The 21,549-nt window shown below is 53.2% G+C and overlaps 7 protein-coding genes across 7 annotated transcripts; 5 read left to right on the top strand and 2 right to left on the bottom strand.

The window, feature by feature from the left end:
* Positions 1 to 877: 877 nt before the first annotated feature.
* AYL99_02606 (hypothetical protein) lies at positions 878 to 2,044 on the top strand (the record flags this gene model as incomplete). Its single annotated transcript, XM_018834122.1, has 3 exons — positions 878 to 1,262; positions 1,324 to 1,453; positions 1,504 to 2,044. 3 exons carry the CDS (start codon positions 878 to 880, stop codon positions 2,042 to 2,044), a joined length of 1,056 nt encoding a protein of 351 aa, XP_018696746.1.
* Positions 2,045 to 2,229: 185 nt separating this feature from the next.
* On the top strand, positions 2,230 to 2,790 carry AYL99_02605 (hypothetical protein; the record flags this gene model as incomplete). The annotated part of the gene is made up of 2 exons (XM_018834121.1): positions 2,230 to 2,427; positions 2,500 to 2,790. 2 exons carry the CDS (start codon positions 2,230 to 2,232, stop codon positions 2,788 to 2,790), a joined length of 489 nt encoding a protein of 162 aa, XP_018696745.1.
* An 874-nt stretch (positions 2,791 to 3,664) lies between these two features.
* Positions 3,665 to 6,421, top strand: AYL99_02604 (hypothetical protein; the record flags this gene model as incomplete). The annotated part of the gene is made up of 1 exon (XM_018834120.1): positions 3,665 to 6,421. The coding sequence occupies one exon, from the start codon at positions 3,665 to 3,667 to the stop codon at positions 6,419 to 6,421; it is 2,757 nt and encodes a 918-aa protein (XP_018696744.1).
* Positions 6,422 to 6,781: 360 nt separating this feature from the next.
* Positions 6,782 to 10,166, bottom strand: AYL99_02603 (hypothetical protein; the record flags this gene model as incomplete). Its single annotated transcript, XM_018834119.1, has 2 exons — positions 6,782 to 9,099; positions 9,149 to 10,166. 2 exons carry the CDS (start codon positions 10,164 to 10,166, stop codon positions 6,782 to 6,784), a joined length of 3,336 nt encoding a protein of 1,111 aa, XP_018696743.1.
* Positions 10,167 to 13,728: 3,562 nt separating this feature from the next.
* AYL99_02602 (hypothetical protein) lies at positions 13,729 to 15,614 on the bottom strand (the record flags this gene model as incomplete). Its single annotated transcript, XM_018834118.1, has 5 exons — positions 13,729 to 14,895; positions 14,945 to 15,295; positions 15,350 to 15,430; positions 15,481 to 15,550; positions 15,604 to 15,614. The coding sequence occupies 5 exons, from the start codon at positions 15,612 to 15,614 to the stop codon at positions 13,729 to 13,731; spliced, it is 1,680 nt and encodes a 559-aa protein (XP_018696742.1).
* Positions 15,615 to 16,888: 1,274 nt separating this feature from the next.
* AYL99_02601 (hypothetical protein) lies at positions 16,889 to 18,374 on the top strand (the record flags this gene model as incomplete). Its single annotated transcript, XM_018834117.1, has 6 exons — positions 16,889 to 17,034; positions 17,087 to 17,154; positions 17,211 to 17,235; positions 17,298 to 17,388; positions 17,550 to 17,957; positions 18,012 to 18,374. The coding sequence occupies 6 exons, from the start codon at positions 16,889 to 16,891 to the stop codon at positions 18,372 to 18,374; spliced, it is 1,101 nt and encodes a 366-aa protein (XP_018696741.1).
* A 1,662-nt stretch (positions 18,375 to 20,036) lies between these two features.
* AYL99_02600 (hypothetical protein) lies at positions 20,037 to 20,996 on the top strand (the record flags this gene model as incomplete). Its single annotated transcript, XM_018834116.1, has 1 exon — positions 20,037 to 20,996. The coding sequence occupies one exon, from the start codon at positions 20,037 to 20,039 to the stop codon at positions 20,994 to 20,996; it is 960 nt and encodes a 319-aa protein (XP_018696740.1).
* Positions 20,997 to 21,549: the final 553 nt, after the last annotated feature.

The following is a 21,549-nucleotide window of genomic DNA, read 5'->3' as shown; positions in this document are numbered from 1 at the left end:
ATGGTGGTGCGAGGGTCAATACGAGATGAGGAAAGCACCATCTTTCTTTTGCACCGGAGGGACTTTCACTTGTACCGACCACGCCCAGGGGCAGCTCGAGCTGGACATGGCCATTCACAATGAGTGGCCATCGCTTCCTCCGCAATTGATGGCGAATGCGCCATGGGGTATTAGTGAAGTTCGCCTACGCTTGTTCCACAGCAAGGTCGGGGCGGATATACCGCATAAACAACAACTGTCGGGGTCAGTAGCAATCGCGGCAGAGTCCACCACCCAGGTTCGCTATGTAGAACCATTGTGGCAAGTTGATTCATGTTGTCTCGCAGACTACCCAGTGCAAGGCGGTGAGAAAATTAGTGTCACCCGCTAAACCTTTCGAGTAAAGGCTTAAGACATATACTTTCGTCTAACATTCCTTTCTAGGTTAAGGCGATACGCTAGGCGGATATACAAATACGGGGCATTTGTGACTGACAAACGTCCAGAACCTCCTGGATCGGGATAGGCTTGGTCTTGGGGGCTTCATTTGTTCGGAGCTGTAAGATGTGCAGCAGCCATAAAGTTCACGAAGGTCCGTTCATGGCTGTGACGAATTGTGCCCGTATTCGCACTGCCGTGAAAACACCTCCGCCGGCTTGAATTCTGGGAGTCGTCTGGGACCACATACCCCTGCTCCTTTCTAGTTGCTCAATACCCCTGCCAGTAAGGGAAGGAAAATTTGCTTGTCATGGTGTACAGAGCAAACTGGGCAGTGTTTATATAAAGACCCAGAGCTGACATCTCGACCACCAATTGAATTCCTACTCACACATAATCTCTTCCACTCATTAAAGAACGCTCAGACTGCAAGCAACAAGTCTTTCATACCGCCTGCGCCATGGACAAAGAAGAGAAAAGTACCGCCGGCCATGACGAGACCGCCGTCGAAGACAAGATAGCCCATGGATTCGAATCTCATATTGCTGGGACCGATATCGCGCTCGGAATAGTGAACGACTCCCCAGTCAGCTCCGTTTCAGCAGCAGAAGAGAGGCGGGTCCTCCGAAAGATTGATTGGATTATCATGCTAATGCCCATGATCACCTTCACGATGCAATACATCGATAAAGTCATCCTCAACGGAGCTGCCCAAGTCGGTATCATCCAGGACTTGCACTTGTACACGGTCCAAGGCATTAACCCCAAGACCCATGAGCCTATCCTGAATCTAAAAAGATTCTCCAATGTGACCCTGATCTTCTATTGGGGATGTCTCACCGGTTGTAAGTGTAAAGCAATGAGAGTAGGGGCTCATTCATGGACAGGGCTGATGGTATTGTCCAGTGCTCCCGGCGTCGTACCTCGCGCAGCGATTACCAATCGCCAAATTCTTGGGATGCACGGTAATAGTTTGGGGTGGAGTGGTGATGCTCACCGTCACTTGCAAAAGCTATCAGGGTTTCCTCGTTCAAAGGTATTTGACTTTGACACAAATTTCATTGGCACTTATGTCTAGCCTTATAGAGCTGGCGAGAGAGATCGACAGGTTCTTCCTCGTCATACTGAATGTGCTGTGGCTCCCGGCTTCTCCATTGTCATTTCAATGTGGTGGAGGAGAACACAGCAACTGCCCCGTTTCTCCATCTGGTACACGTCGTGTGCCTTTGGGGCTCTCGTCGGCTCTTTGCTCATCTACGGGATCGGCCACATCCACGGGAGCCTCGCCCAGTGGAAGTACCAATACCTCATCCTGGACGCTATTACCGTCATGTGGGGCGTCTTTATGGTCTTCGCTTTACCCAATAACCCGGTTACAGCCTATTTCCTCAACGAAAGGCAAAAGGTCGTCGCCATCGAAAGAATGCGTTCTGAGCAGACAGGTATTGAGAACAACAAGTTCAAGTTATATCAAGTCAAAGAAGCCCTCGTCGACCCTAAAACCTGGATTATGTTTGCCACCACCTTCTGTATTCACTTTGTGAATGGCAGTGTGTCTGGATTCGGTTCCATCATCGTCAACAGCTTCGGCCACTCTCACCTTAAGGCGATTGCGCTCCAGCGCTGAAGTGGAATGATATGGCCATCCAGCTCCTTTACCCCATGGCCAACTAACTGGACTATGGCGGCTTTCCTCACCAATGTGAACTGCAGACTCTAACAGCGGCTGCTGTTCAGGCTTGCGATCCCAAGGATCGCGTCACGGATAATATCATCTCCGCACCTGAACTATGCGACTTCGATCCATTCATCATGGTCGGAGAGTCAGTGCCGTGCGGAAGTACACATGTCAATATATCACAGATCGCCGCACATGTGGCTTGGTACACGGCTGAGCACGATGAAACTGTTTTATGGCCGGGGTTCGGACAACAAGCAGCACTGGGCGGACTCATGAACACCACCACCAACAGCTTAGGTGTGTCCGAGCCCGTGCCGTTCACCACCTCAGTTCAATGGCTTGCATGTATGCTCCAGCATGATCCGAGCTACAATTGGCGTATCAATTACAGCGTCTAACAGATGTACGCGGAACTCAAGTCGCCAGAAAACAGGCTTTGTTACGGGCTCGTGAGTGCCGACAAGGTCGACCTATCGTTGTTCCGTGATGCTGGCGGCAAGATGAGCACTTGGCAGGGTATGGCCGATGGCAACATTCCAACATCTGAATCGCAGAATTACTATCTGGCCGTCGAGGATTACGACCCGGCAGTACGAGACTATTTTCGGTATTTCCAGCCTCCGGGCATTGGTCATTGCCTCGATGGTCCTGGATTCTTTCCAGGACAAGCGTTCGAGAGCCTGGTTGATTAGGTCGAGCAAGGACGAGCTCCAGAGAGCTTGATCGTGTTACTCGGCCAAACCCACAAGGGTAGTCTCCCAGCGACCTATCTATCTATATCCATTGAGAGCCCGATATAATGGCACGGGCGATGTGACAGCGGCTAGTAGTTAGACGTGTAAGTAATGTATAGCATATATAGCGGAGCATCCAACGAGCAAAGCCGATTCCTCAGTATGTTCTTCTATGTGCAGGAGAAGTTCAGCTTGTCTAGGTTCGTGCGATGGCTATATCAAGAGTAAGGGTTCCTCTTCGATCCAGTAGGTGTAACGGCCATAGCATGCAAGAGCAGCGAATGTCGTCAGAGCTTGATGATGGATATCATTTTTCAAATTAATATATGAGCCTAGGCTAGTGAGGCTAAGCAACTGTACCTGGTATGGCCGCTAGCGACAGGGGCTGAGCCCCTACAAGCGGCGACCAACCCCCAGCACCCACTGGCTTTGGGCTGCTTAAGCCCTTCGCAGTCACCGAGGGGCCTTCCCTCCCACGGAAGGAGGGTTGGTTCACCGAGGCTAGTGGGCTCAATAGGCTTCACCAGGCATGCCCGACACTTCCCAACAGCACCCCCCAGCCTGACTTCGTTCCCCGGCGTTCCTCCTGGCTCAATGTCGGCTCGCCCCAACTCCGGCGCGACTTACGTACGCTCAGGGCGGCAACACCCTCCACCACATCGGAGTGGGTTGGACACAGAAATCTATCGTCTTGGAACTTGCAGTTCAGCCTCGCGACCTAAAGACAACTGGTTCCACGCTCAATCCACTCCTTCCCGTCGTTCACAGCCTGAGACGAACCAGAGCGAAGTCATGCGTCACCGCCGTATCCCTTGACCACCATCCCATTGCGATGCCTCTTTCCAACAACGACGTTTCTTCCAAACTCGGCCCCCCCTCGAAGAAGTCCATCTTCGAGCGACAGAAAGCAGAGGCAGAAGCGAAAAAGGCCCGAGAAAAAGCAGAGACAGCAGCGGCCCTCGAAGATTTTGTGAAGAGTTTTGAAGATGATGGGGACCACACCTCAGGCTTCCCTTCAAGGCGCGGCTTCGGAGGTGAAAACAGAGGAGGCTTTGGCTCTGGCGCCAGCAACCACGGTCCCGTTGCCCTAGGCAAGCGACATTTCACAAGCTCGAGTTTGAAGAGTGGTCCTGGTAGCCTGGGACCGAGTCCTTCGCTGCCAAGGAGCGGACCTGGTAGCTTGGGACCAGCGCCTGGATTTGGGAGAAAGAGACAATATGACGAATACTCAGGACGGGATCGAGACCGAGAGCGCGACAGGAAGGACAGGGTGCTTTCTTACAGTGACAATAAAGATGCGGACAACAGGAGGGACTCGCATGCGTTTGGCCAAGATGAGGAGGACGATACACGGGACACAGATGAACTCGAGGCCGCAGCGAAACCTACATTACATCTCGCCTCCCTTCCACCTGAGACATCTCCGGCGGTTGTTAAGGCTCTCTTTACCCCTTCGCCGCTGAATGTCGAAAGTGTCAGCATCCTCCCGCCAGCGCCAGGCTCAGCCGCTGACAGAAAATCCATCTCGGCGATTGTCACGCTCGCCGCTGAGACCCCAGCGGCAGATATTGAAACCATGGTCTCGCATCTCCAGAACAAATACCTTGGTTTTGGCTTCAACCTGTCGATCTCTCGCCATCTGTCTTCGGCGGCCTTAACGGGCAGAACCTCATTGGGCAGCAACGCTCCGTCGGCGCTCTTGAACAGTCTTCCCTTCGGCGCAAAGCCCGCGCCACAGCACACGTCCTTATCCCGCGCTCCTCCACCATCTCAAGCCGCTGCAGGTAACCGCTTCGCTCCTCCCGCTTCATACATTTCATCAACACCCTATGGTCCTCGATCGATGAACAGTATGCCCCCTACACAGGTCACCGTACAAGTCCCGAATGATCTCAGACAACTCCGATTGATCCACAAAACCATTGAAGCTCTTTTGACCTATGGTCCTGAATTTGAAGCATTGCTCATGTCCCGACCGCAAATCCAACGTGACGAACAATGGGCTTGGCTTTGGAACTCAAGATCAACAGGCGGGGTCTATTACCGTTGGCGTCTTTGGGAGATTCTCACCGACTCCAAATCGCGTCGCAGGCAACGTTATGCGGCGTACGGGATGCGACAATCACAAGGTGACGTATTATTTGAGGGACAATCTACCTGGATCCCTCCGGAAGAGGACCTTAAATTCGAATACACCACCCGCCTCGAGGAATTCATTTCTGATGAAGACTACAATTCTTCAGACGAAGAAGGCATCGATGATGACAACAGAGGAGGTGGACTAGCTAGACGGTATCATGATCACCAAAAGCTCGCTAACATCACTGACTCGACGGCCGAAAACGACGGCACGGGTTATCTGAACCCGCTTGCAAAGACGAAACTCGTTCATCTGCTCAGTCGCCTTCCTGAAACGAATGCAAGACTGCGTAGGGGTGATGTTGCACGTGTAACGGGATACGCAATTGAGCACGCCGGGGCTGGGGCGGATGAAGTAGCAGAAATAGTCACGAGAAATGTGGTGCGACCTCTTTGCTACAGCGTGACGAGACCAAAAGGAGAATCAAACGATGAGGATAACCATCATGACGATGAGAACGGTGATGGCACGCCAAAGCACTCGGGGGATAGGGAACCTTCCGGGACAGAAGACCCTGATCAACGCCCTAAACCAAAGATGAAGGATACAACCCCGGCCTCGCTGATAGGCTTGTACCTCATAAGCGACATTCTCTCGGCATCTTCAACCTCGGGCGTGCGGCACGCCTGGCGCTACCGCTCTCTCTTTCAACAGCAGCTTCTCGCCCAGAACGTATTACCAACTCTGGGAAAGTTCCCACAAAAGTACGAATGGGGCAAGCTGAAGGCGGAGAAGTGGAAGAGACAGGTGCAAGTGGTCCTGGGACTGTGGGAAGGTTGGTGCGTTTTCGAGGAAGCAAGGATGAAAGAAATGGTGGAGGGTTTCCTGCATCCACCTCTGAGTGAGGAGGAAGTAAAGGCCAAGGCCAAGGCCGAGCAGGAGGCCGAACGGGAGAAACAAAAAGAAAGAGACAAGGCTGCGGGAGGTGTCAGCCGCTGGCGCAGCGTGGACGATGCCAGTGCCAGCGGATCAGCCCCGTCCGAAGGCAAAACCATATCTACCGCCTTTGCCAAAGCAAAGCGTGCAGCCGACGACGGCGACGTGGAAATGGACATGGATGGGACACCCATGGCCGACGATGACGGAGAGGGAGATGCTGTCGAGGCCGATGACCCAGATGAAGACGGGGACGGGGACACAGTCCTGACGGACGAGAACATCGACGGCGTCCCCCTGGTGGACAGCAGCGACGACGAATACGAAGACGAGGAACGCGGACAACCGCCCCAAAGGGATGGTCGAACAAGTGAAGAAGGGGAGCAGCTCCAGTCCGAATCTCGGGAAGTGAGGGACAACGCCAGCAAGGAGGCAGGGCGAGAGGTGCAAGGACAAGCTGGTGCGAGCGGCCAGGCGACAGCGGAGTCCACAAATGTTCCTCCGTCGACAATGTCCTCCCAAGGCCGCAGAGTCCGCCCGAAGGCTGTGGATTTCGACGACATGTTTGAGTAGTGCACAAACAGACAAGCAGACAAGCGCATAGATAGAATCAATGAGCACACAGAAAGAAAAGAATCCAGAAAGGTGAAGAAGAACAAGAAGCCAACGAATTGGATTGGTCCTTTGCTAACTCTAAAGTAGTAAATGAAAATGGCCCAAGGTTGGAAAAAGGAGCATGATCTTGCTTTTTGGCTCTTGCTCCATGATGACCCTTGCCATTCCTCCACATTGCTGACGTTTGTCTTATCCGTATCCCTTAACCCACAGCTCAAGCTGCTGTTCCGTACCCATATACCGTAGCCTGTAATGCTCCGTGCTCTGCCTTCTAGCAGATCCAGGAGGACACACTACAACTCAGTCGAGCAGTGGCTCCTACACCTGCTCCATGCTCGTCTTACCCGGCTCCCCCTCTGGTAGCGTGTCTCTCAACGTCCGCGGTTCATCTGGGGTTGGGCTCTTCTCCAAAGGCACTGTGTCCCCAAGCGTGCTTGCAGTGGTGTGCTTGCTTGCAGGAATCGCGTCCATGCTTGGATCGGGCTCTTCTCTTTCCAATTCCGATCCAGACACCTGAGCACTGCTTGCCGTCGTGCGTTGGGAAAGGCCAACTTCTTCACCTGCCTTATCGTCTTTCTGACCTGATTCATTCCGGCTCAGAGGATTAGATTTCTCCTGTGTAGGCGTCCCCAATGTGGGTTCCGGGTCTGCAAGTTCCCCAGCAGTGTTGGTGGCTAGACTGGTCGCCATTGGTATCGGTTGCACCTTTGCCTCCGTCGCGGGAGGGATGGATTCTCCCTCAGCATGATCAGTTACGTCAACAGTGGCCGGCGGAGAGGATTCTGCCGGAGCGGAGTCCTCGAGCGGCTCAGCCTTCTCCGGAACACCCACATTCGCGGGTTCGTCTTCCTTCGGCGCGGACGCAGGAGCGTTAGACTCGCTTGACGTTACATTCAGCTCGTCAACGTCATCAATGGTCCACAACGCACGTGGTGAGAACATGGAGAATCCCATAGGTTTGACAGTAGCAGCTGGAGACTTGGCCGGTGCCCGTCTTTGAGGACCTCGTGCTCTGCCTTTCCGTGCATCTTCCAGAGGTTTCACTTCTTCAGCCGCCGACTCCGGCTCCTTCTCCTTCTCCTTGGGCGGTCCTAAGCCAAGTTTCTGATTGAGATCGTTCATAAAGTTCCCCCTCAGATTGGCAATTTTACTGCCTGGGACAGGCCTGGCCGGGACTTGTGGCTTCGCTTTAGCGATGGGAGGCGAAATCTTCTCCTGCTCAACCGATCCTGCTGAACCACCAGAAAGAGTCTTCGCCAGGCCTTCTCCAGCAGGTTTCTTCGCTGGGCGAGCCGGAATTTGGGGTTTCGGTCGATCGGGGATACTAGGGACTTTCTTCAATTCCGTGGGAGAGCTCTCCTTCGACTTAGACGAATCATTTTGGGGAACGCCTAGAGGTGGCATAGTGCCAAGTGCTTTCTGCGGTCGGGGTGGCACACTCGGTGCGATCTGAGCAGATGAAGTTCCTTCACCTAACCTGCTCTTAGCGGGACGTGGTGGGACGCTTGGCTTCGCTGGAGCTTCTGTTGAGGTCTCCGGTTCCGGTTGCTCTTCTCGGGGCAGATTGGATATGGTTGTAACGAGATGGTGACTGTCAGGGCTGTCCTCCCATATATCTTGGCTAGGGAATCTGGGTACCATGCCAGGTCGGGTTGGCATGTCATCACGAAGGTGAGGCGCAAAGCGGGATTGTGCCAATCGCTGCTCTTTGGGAATCAACTTAGCCTTCTCTTTCTCAGATGCTTCCTCCTTTCGGGCAGCTTCTTGTTCCGGAGATTCGAATGTCTTAGAAGCAGAACCATCCTGCTCGATCTTGGCAGGAAGATCTGGCGTAGAGACAGTGGCGGAGTAGAGGGCACTGCTTGGAGTATCTTCCCAGATGTCTTGGCTAGGGAATCGCTGCTTGAGAGCATTGGGCCTCTGTTTGAATCGTTCAGAGTGGCTAATCGGCTTGTGATCATCATCCTCGGGGAATAGTGGTTCATATTCATGAACATCTTCCAGTGGAGTGTACATGGTGTCTCGTTCCTCTGGGTGTGAAATGAATCTAGATAAGGAATGGTTGGCGCTGTGGAGGCTGTACATGCTAGTGGGTCGACTTGGTGGTCGTGATCCGGGGGTAACGTCACCGCTTGCGGGCTCAAGGCTTCCACGACGTTCCTGCTTGGGAGAAACGGCGGGCTGAAGGTGATCGAAGCCGGCTTCCTTTGCGACCTCATCCGCTGCCAGGATTGGCACGGTGTAGCCGTATTCGTGCTGGAGATATTCATCTTCTTGGCTCAGCTGTGAGATGATTGGCCGACTATCCAGAGTTTCATTCGCGCTTTCCTCGCCACCTGTAATCTTGCTAAAACGTCGACCCGCTGGAACATGAATTTCTCCCTCTTGTTCGCTTTCGACAGCATCGTCATGTCTACTAGAAACCGAAAGTCGGCCACGACGGACTTCAGCAGGGATGGTATCGTCCGCTGGGAAACTGGCTTTCCTCAGTGGAGACTCGAGAGCCGGCTGGGAGGTATTGGTGAGGGTTTTCGCGAGGTTGTTGGGAGTATTTTGCTGAGATCTGGAGACGTAGATGTCCGAGGCTAGATACCCGATTTGTTCATCCGGATATGAAAAGGTTGATCCTGACGTTCCTGGACAAATAAGTTAGAGAGCGCTATGTTTTCACAGCAAGCACCTTACCGAGTCCTGCTCCGCGGCTGGCCGTATCCCGCACAATTTTATTCAAATCATCGCTACTCAGAGCGAAAGCACCGCGGCCACTCCCAATGCTCTCATAGACTCCGTGCCCAAGGGTTTCCTCGATCTGCGCAACATCGGGGTGTTTGGCGTACCAGTCCTTTTCGAACCTGTCTTGAGGAGCAACGCCATGGCCATGAAGGCCATAGCTCCCAGGAGGAGTGAAGATCTCCCTACTCGCTTTCGCACGGGAGTGGGTGGGGCGCCTCTTGTCACCGTTCGCGCCCGTATGAGCCGGACTCAGACCTATAGCGGGAGAAGGCGCCTGCACGTCTCCCAGGAGAGGGTTAATGGGGACTCGGAGACCCAGTTCTGCGGGACCCGACTCCTCATCTCCAAAGACTGAGGGACGACGCTCTCCGCCGATTGTAGATGAGGGCCGAGAGAAACTAGATCTGGGCCTCCCTTGCTGTAGCCCGTCACTTTCATCTTGCGAGGGAGTGGCCGGCTTCCCGAGACCGTGGGAAGCGGCCTGCTGCGAGTCCGTCCGGGTTACGGCCTGAACTTGCGCAGTGGCGCTTGACTTGGGGAGGGAGGGCTTTGGAGCATGCAAATGAAGGTCTTGTGCGATATTTCTGGTCTGAGCCGCGGCATCCGGCGCCGAAGTCGAGACAGGGGCATTCTCATTCGTCTGCATATCCCCCTGTATCTCCATTCCCATGTCCATGATCTCGCCATACTCCATGCCTTCTTGTCCAAGAGATGGCAGGTACTGGACGCTGGGACGACGGGGCAATCCCTCGGCGGAGGCTTGCTCATTGGTCTTGTGGCGGGTGAGATTGGCGGACCATGGCTCGTTCAGAGGAGACCGAGGGTAGTTGGAGGGCGAAACCGAACGCTCGAGACGCTTGTTGATAGGACGAGGAGGGATATCAGGCAGCTTCCCTGCGCCGTGGGCAGCAGCTTGCTGGGCTCGAGCAGGGCGAGGAGGAATGGTAGGAGCGACTTGAGCGGCCGACATGATGGGCAAACTAATGCTTGATGCCGACTGTCCGGGGACAATGTTAGCATGCGAAGAGGAACAATCGAGGTCGGGACGGGGTGCAAAGGTATAAAACAGCTACTGTCTCAAGAGGTATATCTCGCTGACCGCCCTTGCAGATGCTAAGGTTCTGCCGGTGGGATATTTTTGAGTCCTTGACGATAAGGACTCGAGAGGGCTGAAATTGGAGAAGCCAGCTACGTACCGTTTTGGAGAAGGGACAAAGAAACGAGAGAAAGGAAACTCGTAAGAAAGATAACGGAATGCGTAGATAGGTCGAGCTTTGGTGAAATCAATGGGAAAGCATATGGAAGAGTGTCAGGAAAAAGAAAAAACAGAAGATGATGCAGGTTGAGGCTGGAGGGCAATGCGGTGATTTTTCTTGTATGGTGCAGTCCGAGGGGGACTCTTCTGAGTTACTAGTAAATCGTGGAGAAGCAGGAGGTCGACAAGTTCCAGTTACATACTTCCAACACCTGCAGCGGGCTGCAACCACCGAGGGCCCGATTATTATGGGCACGGACAAGGGGCCCCAGGGGCCACCAAAGGCGAAGGGCAAAGGGCTCACCAGGCAGAAAAAGTCACGGGTCACAAGCGCAGGAAAAGTCTTTTGTTGGTGATGATGCAGAGGGATCATTCCAGGCCTGTGGCTACTGGTCCAGCGAGTGAGCAGCCCGTCACCGCCCCTGCGGGTGAGAAGATGGCTAGTCTTACGTAGGAATAGTGGCCCGGCTACGGGTGGCCATGGTGTCCAGTAACCCAAAGTGATGCACCATGGGGCCTCAACGGGCCTCCCTGCTACCAGTCCAGCGGGGTCCCGTTCGACGCTCGAGGCTGGTGAGGCACAGTCTTATAGGCGCCCTCGGGGTTTTTTGGATGCCTTCGCTTCTCAGCCAAGGTTTGCACGGCTGTTTTGAGACCTGTTTGGCGAGTCAGAAGACACGCATCCAACAGAAATAACTGGCACGTCTGATGCCCGCACCCGGATGTCGCATGCGGTTAGGCTCGGAAGGCTTTTGAGCAACATACTGACCCCAATTGCGGTGGTTGTGATTGGTGTAGGGACCCGTAGCATTTGGGTAGGCGGGGGCGGTGGGCAAAAATTCAGGAACACATCCAATTCTCTGCAATTGCTGCAGGCACTGACGTGATGCGTGCCTCGTCCTCGGCCTGCACGCCTGGATCGTCACGAACACCTTTCGATCGATTGCACCATGAATCTGACTTTCAGTTTCGATTACGCTCCATCGACTACTGCCTCCTCCCTTCATCACCGGGCTTTTCATCCAAGACATCATATGACAATGACGCGAGAAACAAGTGAAACCTTGAACACCACAGCTCCAGCACACAAGCCACACCCCACCTTTTGCGTACCTACACAAACTCAATCACTAGTCCTCTACTCTGAGATTTCAAGGACGTCACGCAGCATTCGTTACAGAGATGTGAAGATAACCGATGTGAACATGTATGAACCTGGAAGAGAGAAGAAGGCAGGGCAGGGGCAAGCAGGACAACCTGTTGGGCGTCGTCTACCCCTTCAGGAAGCAGCTGATTTACCCCAAGTGGCGGCCGATGAAGACTTGCTCCTCCTGTTCCGGTATGTCCATGCTATAATATATTGCCGAGTTTACAGATGCTTTGTATCTCGTGGCCAAATGGCCGACACCCGTTCACGATGACGGATCATGAACAGAATACCATGTGGTGATGATACCGATCCTCCAATGTAATCGTTCGTAGTGACGCGAAGTACCGAAAGCCGCAAAAGCGGCAAGGAATACGGAGGTTGACTTGAATACAGCTCAATCTAACAACAACTACACTTCGACTATTACCTCGTACACAGACAACTATCAAACTCCGCCCTCCTTTTTGCAGAGCCTTCGTCCGCGTGCACAGATACGTTCGGGTCATTCGTCTTGTTCTTACTGCTAACAGACCGACTTGAGTCTTTCTCTAGCAATTCATGGTCTTATGGAATTTTCCTTCCAGAGTCTGCCAAGTTGGCGCCTCAAAGTCCCCGTCATCGACAATGAACAGACAAGTCTTATGCTTCTCGGCCAGCAGCGGTAAAGGAGAAGGCAAAGACACGCACCAGATGGGTCAAGCACTCAGATGGTAAAATGAGGTTGGAGCTAGCTCAAACGCCACTGCGAAATTTGGCCGAAGACACGTGCAATCGACATTAACAGAGCGTTTAGAGGAGTGTTTCAAAGATCCTTTAGAAGGGATCTGGCCGTCAGATCTATCCTGAAAAGGGAGGATGCACTCTCGGTCGTTGGATAGACCTGTTGTCGTGGTCACAAAAGGGAGATCGGACCAGTACTCCGAATATGTCGCCGCTTCCTATATGGAGAGTTAACCACTCTTGGTGGCGCTCGGATATTCAACTGATACAGGCACACTCGAGTCTTTACAAAGGATCGGTAATGTGCCACGTCCAAAGCACGCAGAGGCGCAGCTCGGCATTGCTGGACTTGACTTGTTTGAGGATCACGATGATGCCAATTCGGATTTCGATGAGCCATTTCTCGTCGTCTCCACAGCGGGGGGACTCCTGGACCTGTTTGTGCAACACACGGCGTAGGTGAGGACTTTGCCTGTGCTCGCCAGAATCAAACAACTGGAGGGCAAGAGGGGTACTTCTATCCTGCAACTCTGTGCTCTGTATTAAATTACATACTGTAGATGTATCCCTCAGCTCTACCCAGTAGTTTCTTCTTGCCACCTCTTACCCGTTCCTTGCACCTACATGTACTCCGTACATACGAGAAGTTACTCGTGACAGGCCTTTCTCCACGCTCTTCTCCCGCATTATCCACCCCATCTATCAGTCCGCATTACCTCATCCCAGCATCCCTGACACGGGGCATGGTGCGTACTACCTACCGTGGACCACCGGCCAACGCGATTCGCCCTGGGGGCGGCTCAGCTGATCAAGCTGAAAATTTTCACGATGCCTTGCCCTCTTCCAAAAGAGGTGCTAGTCGGTACATAATTACTTGCCTAGTCACATGTGTACCTAATTCGATACGTGCTCCCGCCCGCGCTCTAGACATACCTCCAGGAATGGAGTACGTGACATACTCGTTACAGGATCAGTTAGTTAGGCTAGTGTCTTCCCCGCATCTTTGGATAGCCGGGGCAAGACGCGAAGAGGCATCTCTGGGGACGAGAACGAACTTCCTCCACTCCGAAGGAGGGAGGCTACCGGATTCATTCCTCGCTAAGACGGCACCAGCTCTCATTAAAGAGCCCGGGGAAGCGAGGGGGAAAGGTGCATCGGCAATGGATGACCAAATCCTAGAGTTGGAAGTTGCTTTCTTTTCCGAACGTCCACTTCTAGTACTGGATAGAAGGAAAGCCGCTCTAAAACGCTCTATTTCCTGACCCGTGTACATGCTTGACAACCACCCCGTCTTCTTGACCCACATGGATGACTCGCTCTATGCCCACCCCAGCGAGAATATGTCCAATGCGAAAGAACGACAAGTAAAGCAAAGCTGAAACCTCATGACCGGCTCACTCCTGCTCCTCACCAACTGCGATTCAGAACCCTCGAGTTGCCGTCCTTCATAGCTGTCGCGGTCCCGCCGCTGGCATTCAACGCCTCTTTTCCACTGGTCTCCATTCGCCCACCCAGCTCCGTCTTACCGCCAGTCATGCGACGTCCAACCACAACATTACCATTCTCTGCCTTCTTTTTGCCAAACAAGGCTGCTCCTTCCACCAATCTTCGTTCTGTGTTCTGCCGCCCGTTGACGAAGTCGGGGTAGTTGAGTGTCAGCTCCACCGCTCCGTTGATAATGTTGTCTGCAGCTTCGACGCCCAGCATGAACGAATGGTCTTGGTTGCCCACCTCGTATCTCCAGGATCCGAAGCGTCCGCGGCTGTAGATACCTTTCTCCAGAAGAGCGGGTAGCATCTGCTTGAGCACGCCTTCTCGCTCCAAAGTCGGCGTAGGGTAACCGTGATCAAACCGGCGGTGATATGTCGAGACGATTTCGTCGTCAGGCTTGAGCATCTCGGTATTGACCAAGCCTTGGATGCAGTCCTTGAGGAGGGTCTCCTGGTTGACTGGTTTCATACTGGACTCAGACACCTCCAGCATGATCGACCAGTAGGGGCCCTCTTTAGCCTGCATGCTTTGGCGTCGGGACCCATTGGCAAGTTGTAACGTAGGCAGCTTGACATTCTTTTGTGGCTGGTTGTATGGAGAGTAGTTGGAAAATATGGTGGCCCGATAGAAGGGGCAATTGTCCTCGGGAAAATAAAGCCAGCACTTGTCGCCAATTCGTTCGGGACGTGACCCTCGGATACCTACACCGATGACGTGGGTACTGCTATAGAACAAGCCCTTGGACAAGCTGATCAGTTTCTCGTCCTCCATGGCCTCGGCCAAGAAGTCGATGGCCATGGTGCTGATGAGTCTTTCGTAATGGACGGTGGTGCCGTCGGCCAGGAGAACCTGCTTCTTGTCGGCATTGACCTTCTTGACCGTGCCTTTCTTTCCGAAGCGCTTCTTCTCCTCTGGGAGAGTCTTGGCAACGGCAATCCAGATGCCACCAGTACCATCTCGCGCCGGAAATCTGAAGGTAGCGTTGGGGCCCCAATTGCCCGCGGTTTTTTGGAGTATGACGTTCTTGGTAACGGCCTTGAGATCAGGGGCAGCCACACGTTCCCCCAGCCATTGGCACTGCATCTGCGCAAGGGTCAGTAAGGGTCCAACTCAGTGTCGCGAAGAAAATCACCTTGGTGGTGGGAACAGCCCACACTTTGAAGTTATATGGTCTCATAAAAATATCTGCAATGCCAACGCCGGTATTGCGAAGGATCCACTCGTCAAAGTTCTGAGGTTTTGTGTTTGCAACTCTTGCTGCCATTGCGGCGTCAATCAGTCCATCCATGCACACCACCTGATCTTCTTTGGGCAGCATCGAGATATTATTCTGAAAGGGATATGGCACCCATAGACCTTTGCACCGAACGTAGGATATTCTCTGGTGGGTGTACCAATCGTCTTCGTTCGGCAGCGCCTCGTCGATACAATCGTCGAAGTATTTGTAGTGGGAAAAGATGACATGGCCACCAACATCATAGAGCTGGTCCACGAGTCAGCGCCTGAATATTGCGTCCTTTGATTTGAAGTCACCTACAAATCCTTCCTTGGTGACATCTGTCGAGGCCAGGCCGCCAGGAGTCTCGTTTGAATCGACGATCATCCATGATGGGCCATTCTGGGAAGTGCGGTCAGTGGGGTGCTCTTGGGTGCGCAAGAGGCACTTACGATCTGATTGAGTCTTTTGGCCGCACCCAATCCAGTCGGGCCAGCGCCAATGACCAAAACGTCGACCGAACTGCAACGGGTATATTAGACGGCAGTGACCGAGAAGGGAGGAGAACGGCATACATATCAGGCATTTCGAGGGTGACACTTGGGACGTAGCAAAGGAAGGTAGAAAGCCAGGTCTATATCCTGCAGAATCCGTACAGCAACGACTGTCTACACCGGGGACCAATACAGCAAGTTGTAGCAGAGAAAGACAGCCGTTGGCATCGGACACCATCCGTGCTCGAGGGCAAATGCGCCTCCGGGCAGAAAAAAACTTGGGGCGCAGGCGCAGACACCCTGCGGCTCGGCAAGTGGACCAGTTGGAGGCTCCGATGCAGGGCTACTGGGCTTGGCAGGGGATGGACAGACAGATTTCAGATTGCGAAGTGGTAATTATCTCTTGCACCCCCGCCAACAGCAGACCAAGTACGCAACAGGCATGGTAACTGGTTTAAAAGTAAATTCCCCTGTTCAGCAATGGCCCTCCCTCGTATGCTGATTACTGCTTAGTGTGGTGGTGCCTGGTGGTATTACTGCTATATAGTGTACATTCTCATAAAGGGGCATGGAACCCTACAGCCTTGCATTCAGGGGCAAACTGTTGTGTCGTTGTCTATTGCACTGAAACAGTATCCTGACACATTCAAAGGAGAAACCAACCACACTAATTCATCAATGATGGATAGTGAGGTCGCTGGCCTCGGATTGACAGCACCAATGACCTTGACATCACCACCGCCTTCGTAATGCACGAATCATCACCACCGCCAGCACCGGACAACAGATCCGCATCGCACCAAAGGTTCCAATCATTTTGTATGAGGTTGTCTTACTACCTGCAAAACTGACAGACAGCTTTGTGATCTGCACACCATGCCGGATATCCGATGTCAGTCAGGATAGTGAAGGGTAGTGTCTACTGTATTCCGTCACCAAATGACGGCGTTCGCAAAGATTGCACCACATGCCTTATTGGCTGGCTGTTGATAACGTTCGGCTAAGTTGCTCTATCGGCCAGTTAGTGGGCTCCTCGTCTCAGGAGCGAGGAGGAGTTTTGCCTCTGTGGCTGCGGTTGCGGCGATACTCTTCCCGGTTCCCAATAATCTCAATCTGTCACCAAGCCTCCATCTCAAATTTCCATCGTGAAATCCCCCATCTTTTCGCGACGCGCATCGTGCAATTCTCGCCCTGCCTTTGCAGCACCAGCCCGGTTTCTTTGGCCTACACGAACTTGCAAGGCTTTTCTCTTATGTCTGCTTGAGTCCTGGCCAAAGTGCTGCGCCCTAAGACCTTTTCGGGGTCACCCACGCCTTTCTCCTTTCGAGACTTCCTCGCTCACTCTCAGTTACCACAACTTACAACAATGGCCGATGTTGAGAAGAAGGCCCGTCTGTCGGGTGAACAGACTAGAGTCCATGAGCCAGCCCCTGCTTCCTCAGCGAGCATCCTCCCAACGACAGAAAAGCCTCAGCCTCCTAAACCCTCACTGCACCCGTCCTTCTACGTAATGTAGGTGCAGGTCCTAACCATACCATGTGTTGATCGATTGACGATATTGCAGAACATGGATTGGCTTTAGCGGAGGTGTGATTCTGTTCAATAAATGGTTGTTGGATACACTTGGATTCAGTATGCTTCCGCAACACCGCAGTCTGAAGTCGCAGAATGAGCTGACCGATCGCTAGAATTTCCCATCACTTTAACGGCATGGTATGCTTAACAGCGTCCTGAAATCCTGAAACATAGAGATCGAGGCTGACCCCTTTCATCAGGCACATGCTCTTTGCAACATTCATGACACAGCTACTGGCGAAAACCACGACCCTCCTTGACGGCCGGAAAACCGTCAAAATGACCGGCAAGGTCTATCTTCGCGCTATTCTCCCAATCGGTTTCTTCTTCAGTTTGAGTTTGATTTGCGGAAACCAAGCATATCTCTATCTGAGTGTTGCCTTTATTCAAATGTTGAAGGCGAGTCGAAGTACATGGAAGAGACAGGGTCATGGCGCTAACAATTTGAAAAGGCATGTATGCCGGTTGCGGTTCTGCTGACCACTTGGGCCATGGGTGTTTCCCCTCCGAGTTTGAAGACCTTGGGCAACGTCTCATTCATCGTTATCGGCGTGGTCATTGCCTCGTATGGCGCGATCGAATTCAACTTGACCGGTTTCATGTACCAGGCTGGTGGTATCACTTTCGAGGCCACCCGTTTGGTCCTGGTCCAGCGTCTCCTCAGTTCGGCTGAGTTCAAGATGGATCCCTTGGTATCCCTTTACTACTTTGCGCCCGTATGCGCCGTCATGAACGGTGTGACCGCCCTTTTGATCGAGATACCCAAAATGAGCATGCAAAACGTCTATGATGTCGGCATTTTCATGCTAGTGGCTAATGCGATGGTCGCGTTCCTCCTGAACGTCTCCGTTGTATTCCTCGTGAGTTCAAGAAAGCTTTCAAACCAACCGCGCGGTCTCTAACCATTGATGCAGATTGGAAAGACGTCGTCACTGGTCCTCACTCTCTGTGGTATTCTCAAGGATATCCTGCTCGTGGCCGCTTCCATGATGATCTGGGGCACCCCCGTCACCAAGACCCAGTTCTTCGGCTATTCGATCGCTCTTGGTGGTCTTCTGTACTACCGACTGGGAGCGGAGCAACTGAAGCAATACGTGGGCCAAGCTGGTCGATCGTGGTCCGAATTTGGGGTCCAGAAGCCCGCAATGCGAAAGGCACTTATCTTTGCACTCGTCCTCCTCACCATCTTCCTTCTCCTTGGAGGATTGGCCCCAACATACGCGTCTGCACAGACGAAGAACCTGAAAGACATGTTCAGCACCGGTCTTGGGTCATGAAAGGCGACTTGATCTTTGGGTTCGGGAAAACGAGAAAAGAACAACGAAAACGAGCGGCACTATCTACCGGCTGGATTACTGGTTGATTGAGTTTTTTGGCCAACAACAGCGACAATCCTGAGGACATCTCACTGTTCTCGCCACTTTTGAGCACATAAACATTGTATCCTTGTATGATATTGCTGTGACGCGGTCAAGGCGTTGGATATACAAGGCAAAATGGTAGATCGCATTGCATGAGTGAGGGAAGTCTGCCTGCCACACGGACGCAGGACGCTATTGGGGACGTTGCTGGAGTTTTTGGAGGCAATGTCTAGCTAGCCGCCCATCTACCTAATAACGAGAACGCTATTGAACATGTTGACATAAACCATGACGAGATGTACGGGGGAAGAGGCTGGGGCGTAGACAGGCTGAAATGGCGACAGGCGTACTCCGCATACTGGCAGGCATGTGGCAGTGTGGCCAGGGCATCAGGAAGCCCGCGGGTTGCGCGGGCCCACTGTGCTGCCCACTGGGCGACCATTTACAACCACTTGCGAGGGCAACCACCGGCAGGCTTATAAGCGGGTGGCGTTGGAAAGAATGGAGGCTCCGAAGGGGGCAAGCCAAGGGTGGTGCCCACTAAAAGGCGCCCAGTTCCAGTTTGTTGCGGGCTTTAGGGACTGGCGCGGATTTCCCCACACTGCCTCTTACTGTATTGCTGCTCGGTTGCCGCATCCCGCCCAACATCGCAAAGAGAAAAGGTGATCAGTCAGAAAGTTCTCAACAGGCCTGGCCTCACCACTGGCTGCCTAGTTCGCTGGGTCTATGCAGGTGGCCCGTGGGTGCTGGTGGGGGGTTCTTTCCAATGCCTGTTCTCCATTTTGGCCTTACAGATCCATTCGCTGGCTGGGTTTGGCCTCTGTGATTTGTGCTTGCTGATCCCAGGCCCAGCTGGCTCAGTGGATCGGATACTGCGCAATGCGCAAGAAAGTCTCTTGCTTTTCTGCTTACAGGATGCAGATGGCATGCAGCTCACGCCTCGCCCAATGGCCACTGCCCGATCAGTGCGGCGTTCCTGGCAATCCCTGGGAGCTTTACTGCTTGTGGGCGGCTGATCGCTACAAAGGCATACCGAAGTTTGTGCATCGTTGCCCGTTGCCGTCAAGCTGCCGCTCAGACCTCACTCACATCTGCTGCTGGACCCTTGGACCACTGACAGCACGCCGTTACCACTTTCTCCCACAGGAATCTCGCAGACCGCAGCGTCCCCCGGATTTCTGGCTTTCCTTCGCTTCTCGCCTTTTCGCTTTCTCCCAGCTTCCAGCTTCCAGCTGCCTTCCCAAGCATTGCGACCCTGCCTCTTCCCTCTTCGCCTCTTCCGTCCCCGGCTCAAATACCTCAGCTCGTCCCTCTACCCACCCTCTTCTCTTCTTCACTTCTTCGCCTACCTCTTACTTCCGGGACATACCCTCCTCTATCATATCACATGTTAACATCATCTGATATCCACGTCTTCTCGGCCTTAGTATCGACCTTGCGATTCCCTTCGCCCCATGAGTAAAAACTGACTGCCAACTATTTGCTATCTTTACCAGCCTCATTCCCTTGCTTAGAAGGAAACGGGAGGAGCAAAAACCGCTTTAACGTCGGGCTATTCGCCTTTGCGCCGTTCGAAATATGTCCTTTGTCGCTCAGGAACAGCATCAGCTTCCCACCCCCTCCGATACACCCAGAGCGATGGAGCAAGAGGAGGCCTCACCGGCCTCGTACCCCAACCACTCAACCACCTGGACTCCGGTTGATGGCATGACTCCAATATCGACCAACCCGTCGAGGAAGCGCTCGCGTGACGAGACCGCATTCGACGTCGAAGCAGACGGATCTTATTTCGCCTCGGTTGACACCCCGGCTCCGATTCCCGAAGAGGAACCCATTTACGGCGAGGGAATGGTCTTGCTCAATCCGAAGACAGGCCTGTCGGTCTCGGCTGAGAGCCAAACGGGCACTTGGTATGAAGAAAAGGTGGATGAAAAAGCACTCAAGGATGAGATTGCTGCGGCATATACTCGGCCCAAGCTGCCGACCAGTCGCAAATCGGTCAGGCTGTCTCAGACGTCGCTCCGCCTACCAATTGACACCAACATCGCCTCGGCGCCTGCCAGTCCACCAAAGACGGCCTCAGATCGGCCAGAGTTTGACGAGGCGACTATTGCGCTTGGAATTGGATGGACCAAGATGGAGTCGGAAAGCGAATCTATGCAGGCCGCTGCCAGGGGTTGGGCAAAGTATTTGGACAATCACTACTCCAGGTATATCCACGGCGCTCAGATCCTCCTCAAGAACGCCGGTCTCGACGCATACCTCGTCGGCTGTCAAGAAGGTTTCTTCCTTTTCAGTGAAAGTCTATTGGAGGGAAAACTGGTCGGCAGAACGTGGGAGTCGTGCCTTCACAATCTGAGATGCCAGCCCATGGTCTTTGAAGGCGAAGAGGTATTGCGAGCTGAGAGCACACCAGGTCCGGAGGCTGCTCAGTCCCAATTGTCAGAAACCGTGCAGATGGAGAATTGGGCCGACTTTCACCGGCTTAACCATCAGCAAACGGTCGCTATTCCTAACGGAGGTATGGATCTCGACTGAACAAATACCTCGTCGAGGTCCGTTCCCTTTACGGAGATAACATTTTCTTGTCTAAATGACAGGGTAATCAAGCTCTGCGCCGGGAAACCGATGTTGAACGTAATCAGCGCTGAATCATCAGAACCAGCAGCCTGACCGTCCGGCTCTAGCGTTTTACCAGCTAGACCGAGTGCCATGTTCTGAGACTATCCTGGTCAGCGAATGACAACGCCAGCTTTTCGTTAGAGATACCATCGGCAAGGACTCCGCAACACATGCGCAGAAAGTCAAGATGGCGAGCATACCGATCTCCTGCGGCGGTACTGTGAAGTGCCTACGCTGGTGACGCCAGTTGCGCACTTGGCTTACTTGGTGTTCGACCAAGACTCCAGTTGCCTCATCAGATTCCTCTCGCCCTGCAGTGTGTGTGTCAGCGCCAATCCCGGTATCGTTGCGGCGCGCAAAGGCTTATCGCACCTGCCGTGGACGCCGACTTTGCATTTGTCCTACACCCAACACAAAAAAAAAATTGTATAACGAAACTACCCGTATTTGATTCTGACATGCTTCAGGA

Source organism: Fonsecaea erecta (genome assembly GCF_001651985.1).
Source record: "Fonsecaea erecta strain CBS 125763 chromosome Unknown Scaff2, whole genome shotgun sequence".
Classification (NCBI taxonomy): Eukaryota; Fungi; Ascomycota; class Eurotiomycetes; order Chaetothyriales; family Herpotrichiellaceae; genus Fonsecaea; species Fonsecaea erecta.
This window is presented reverse-complemented; position numbering and strand designations above follow the sequence as displayed.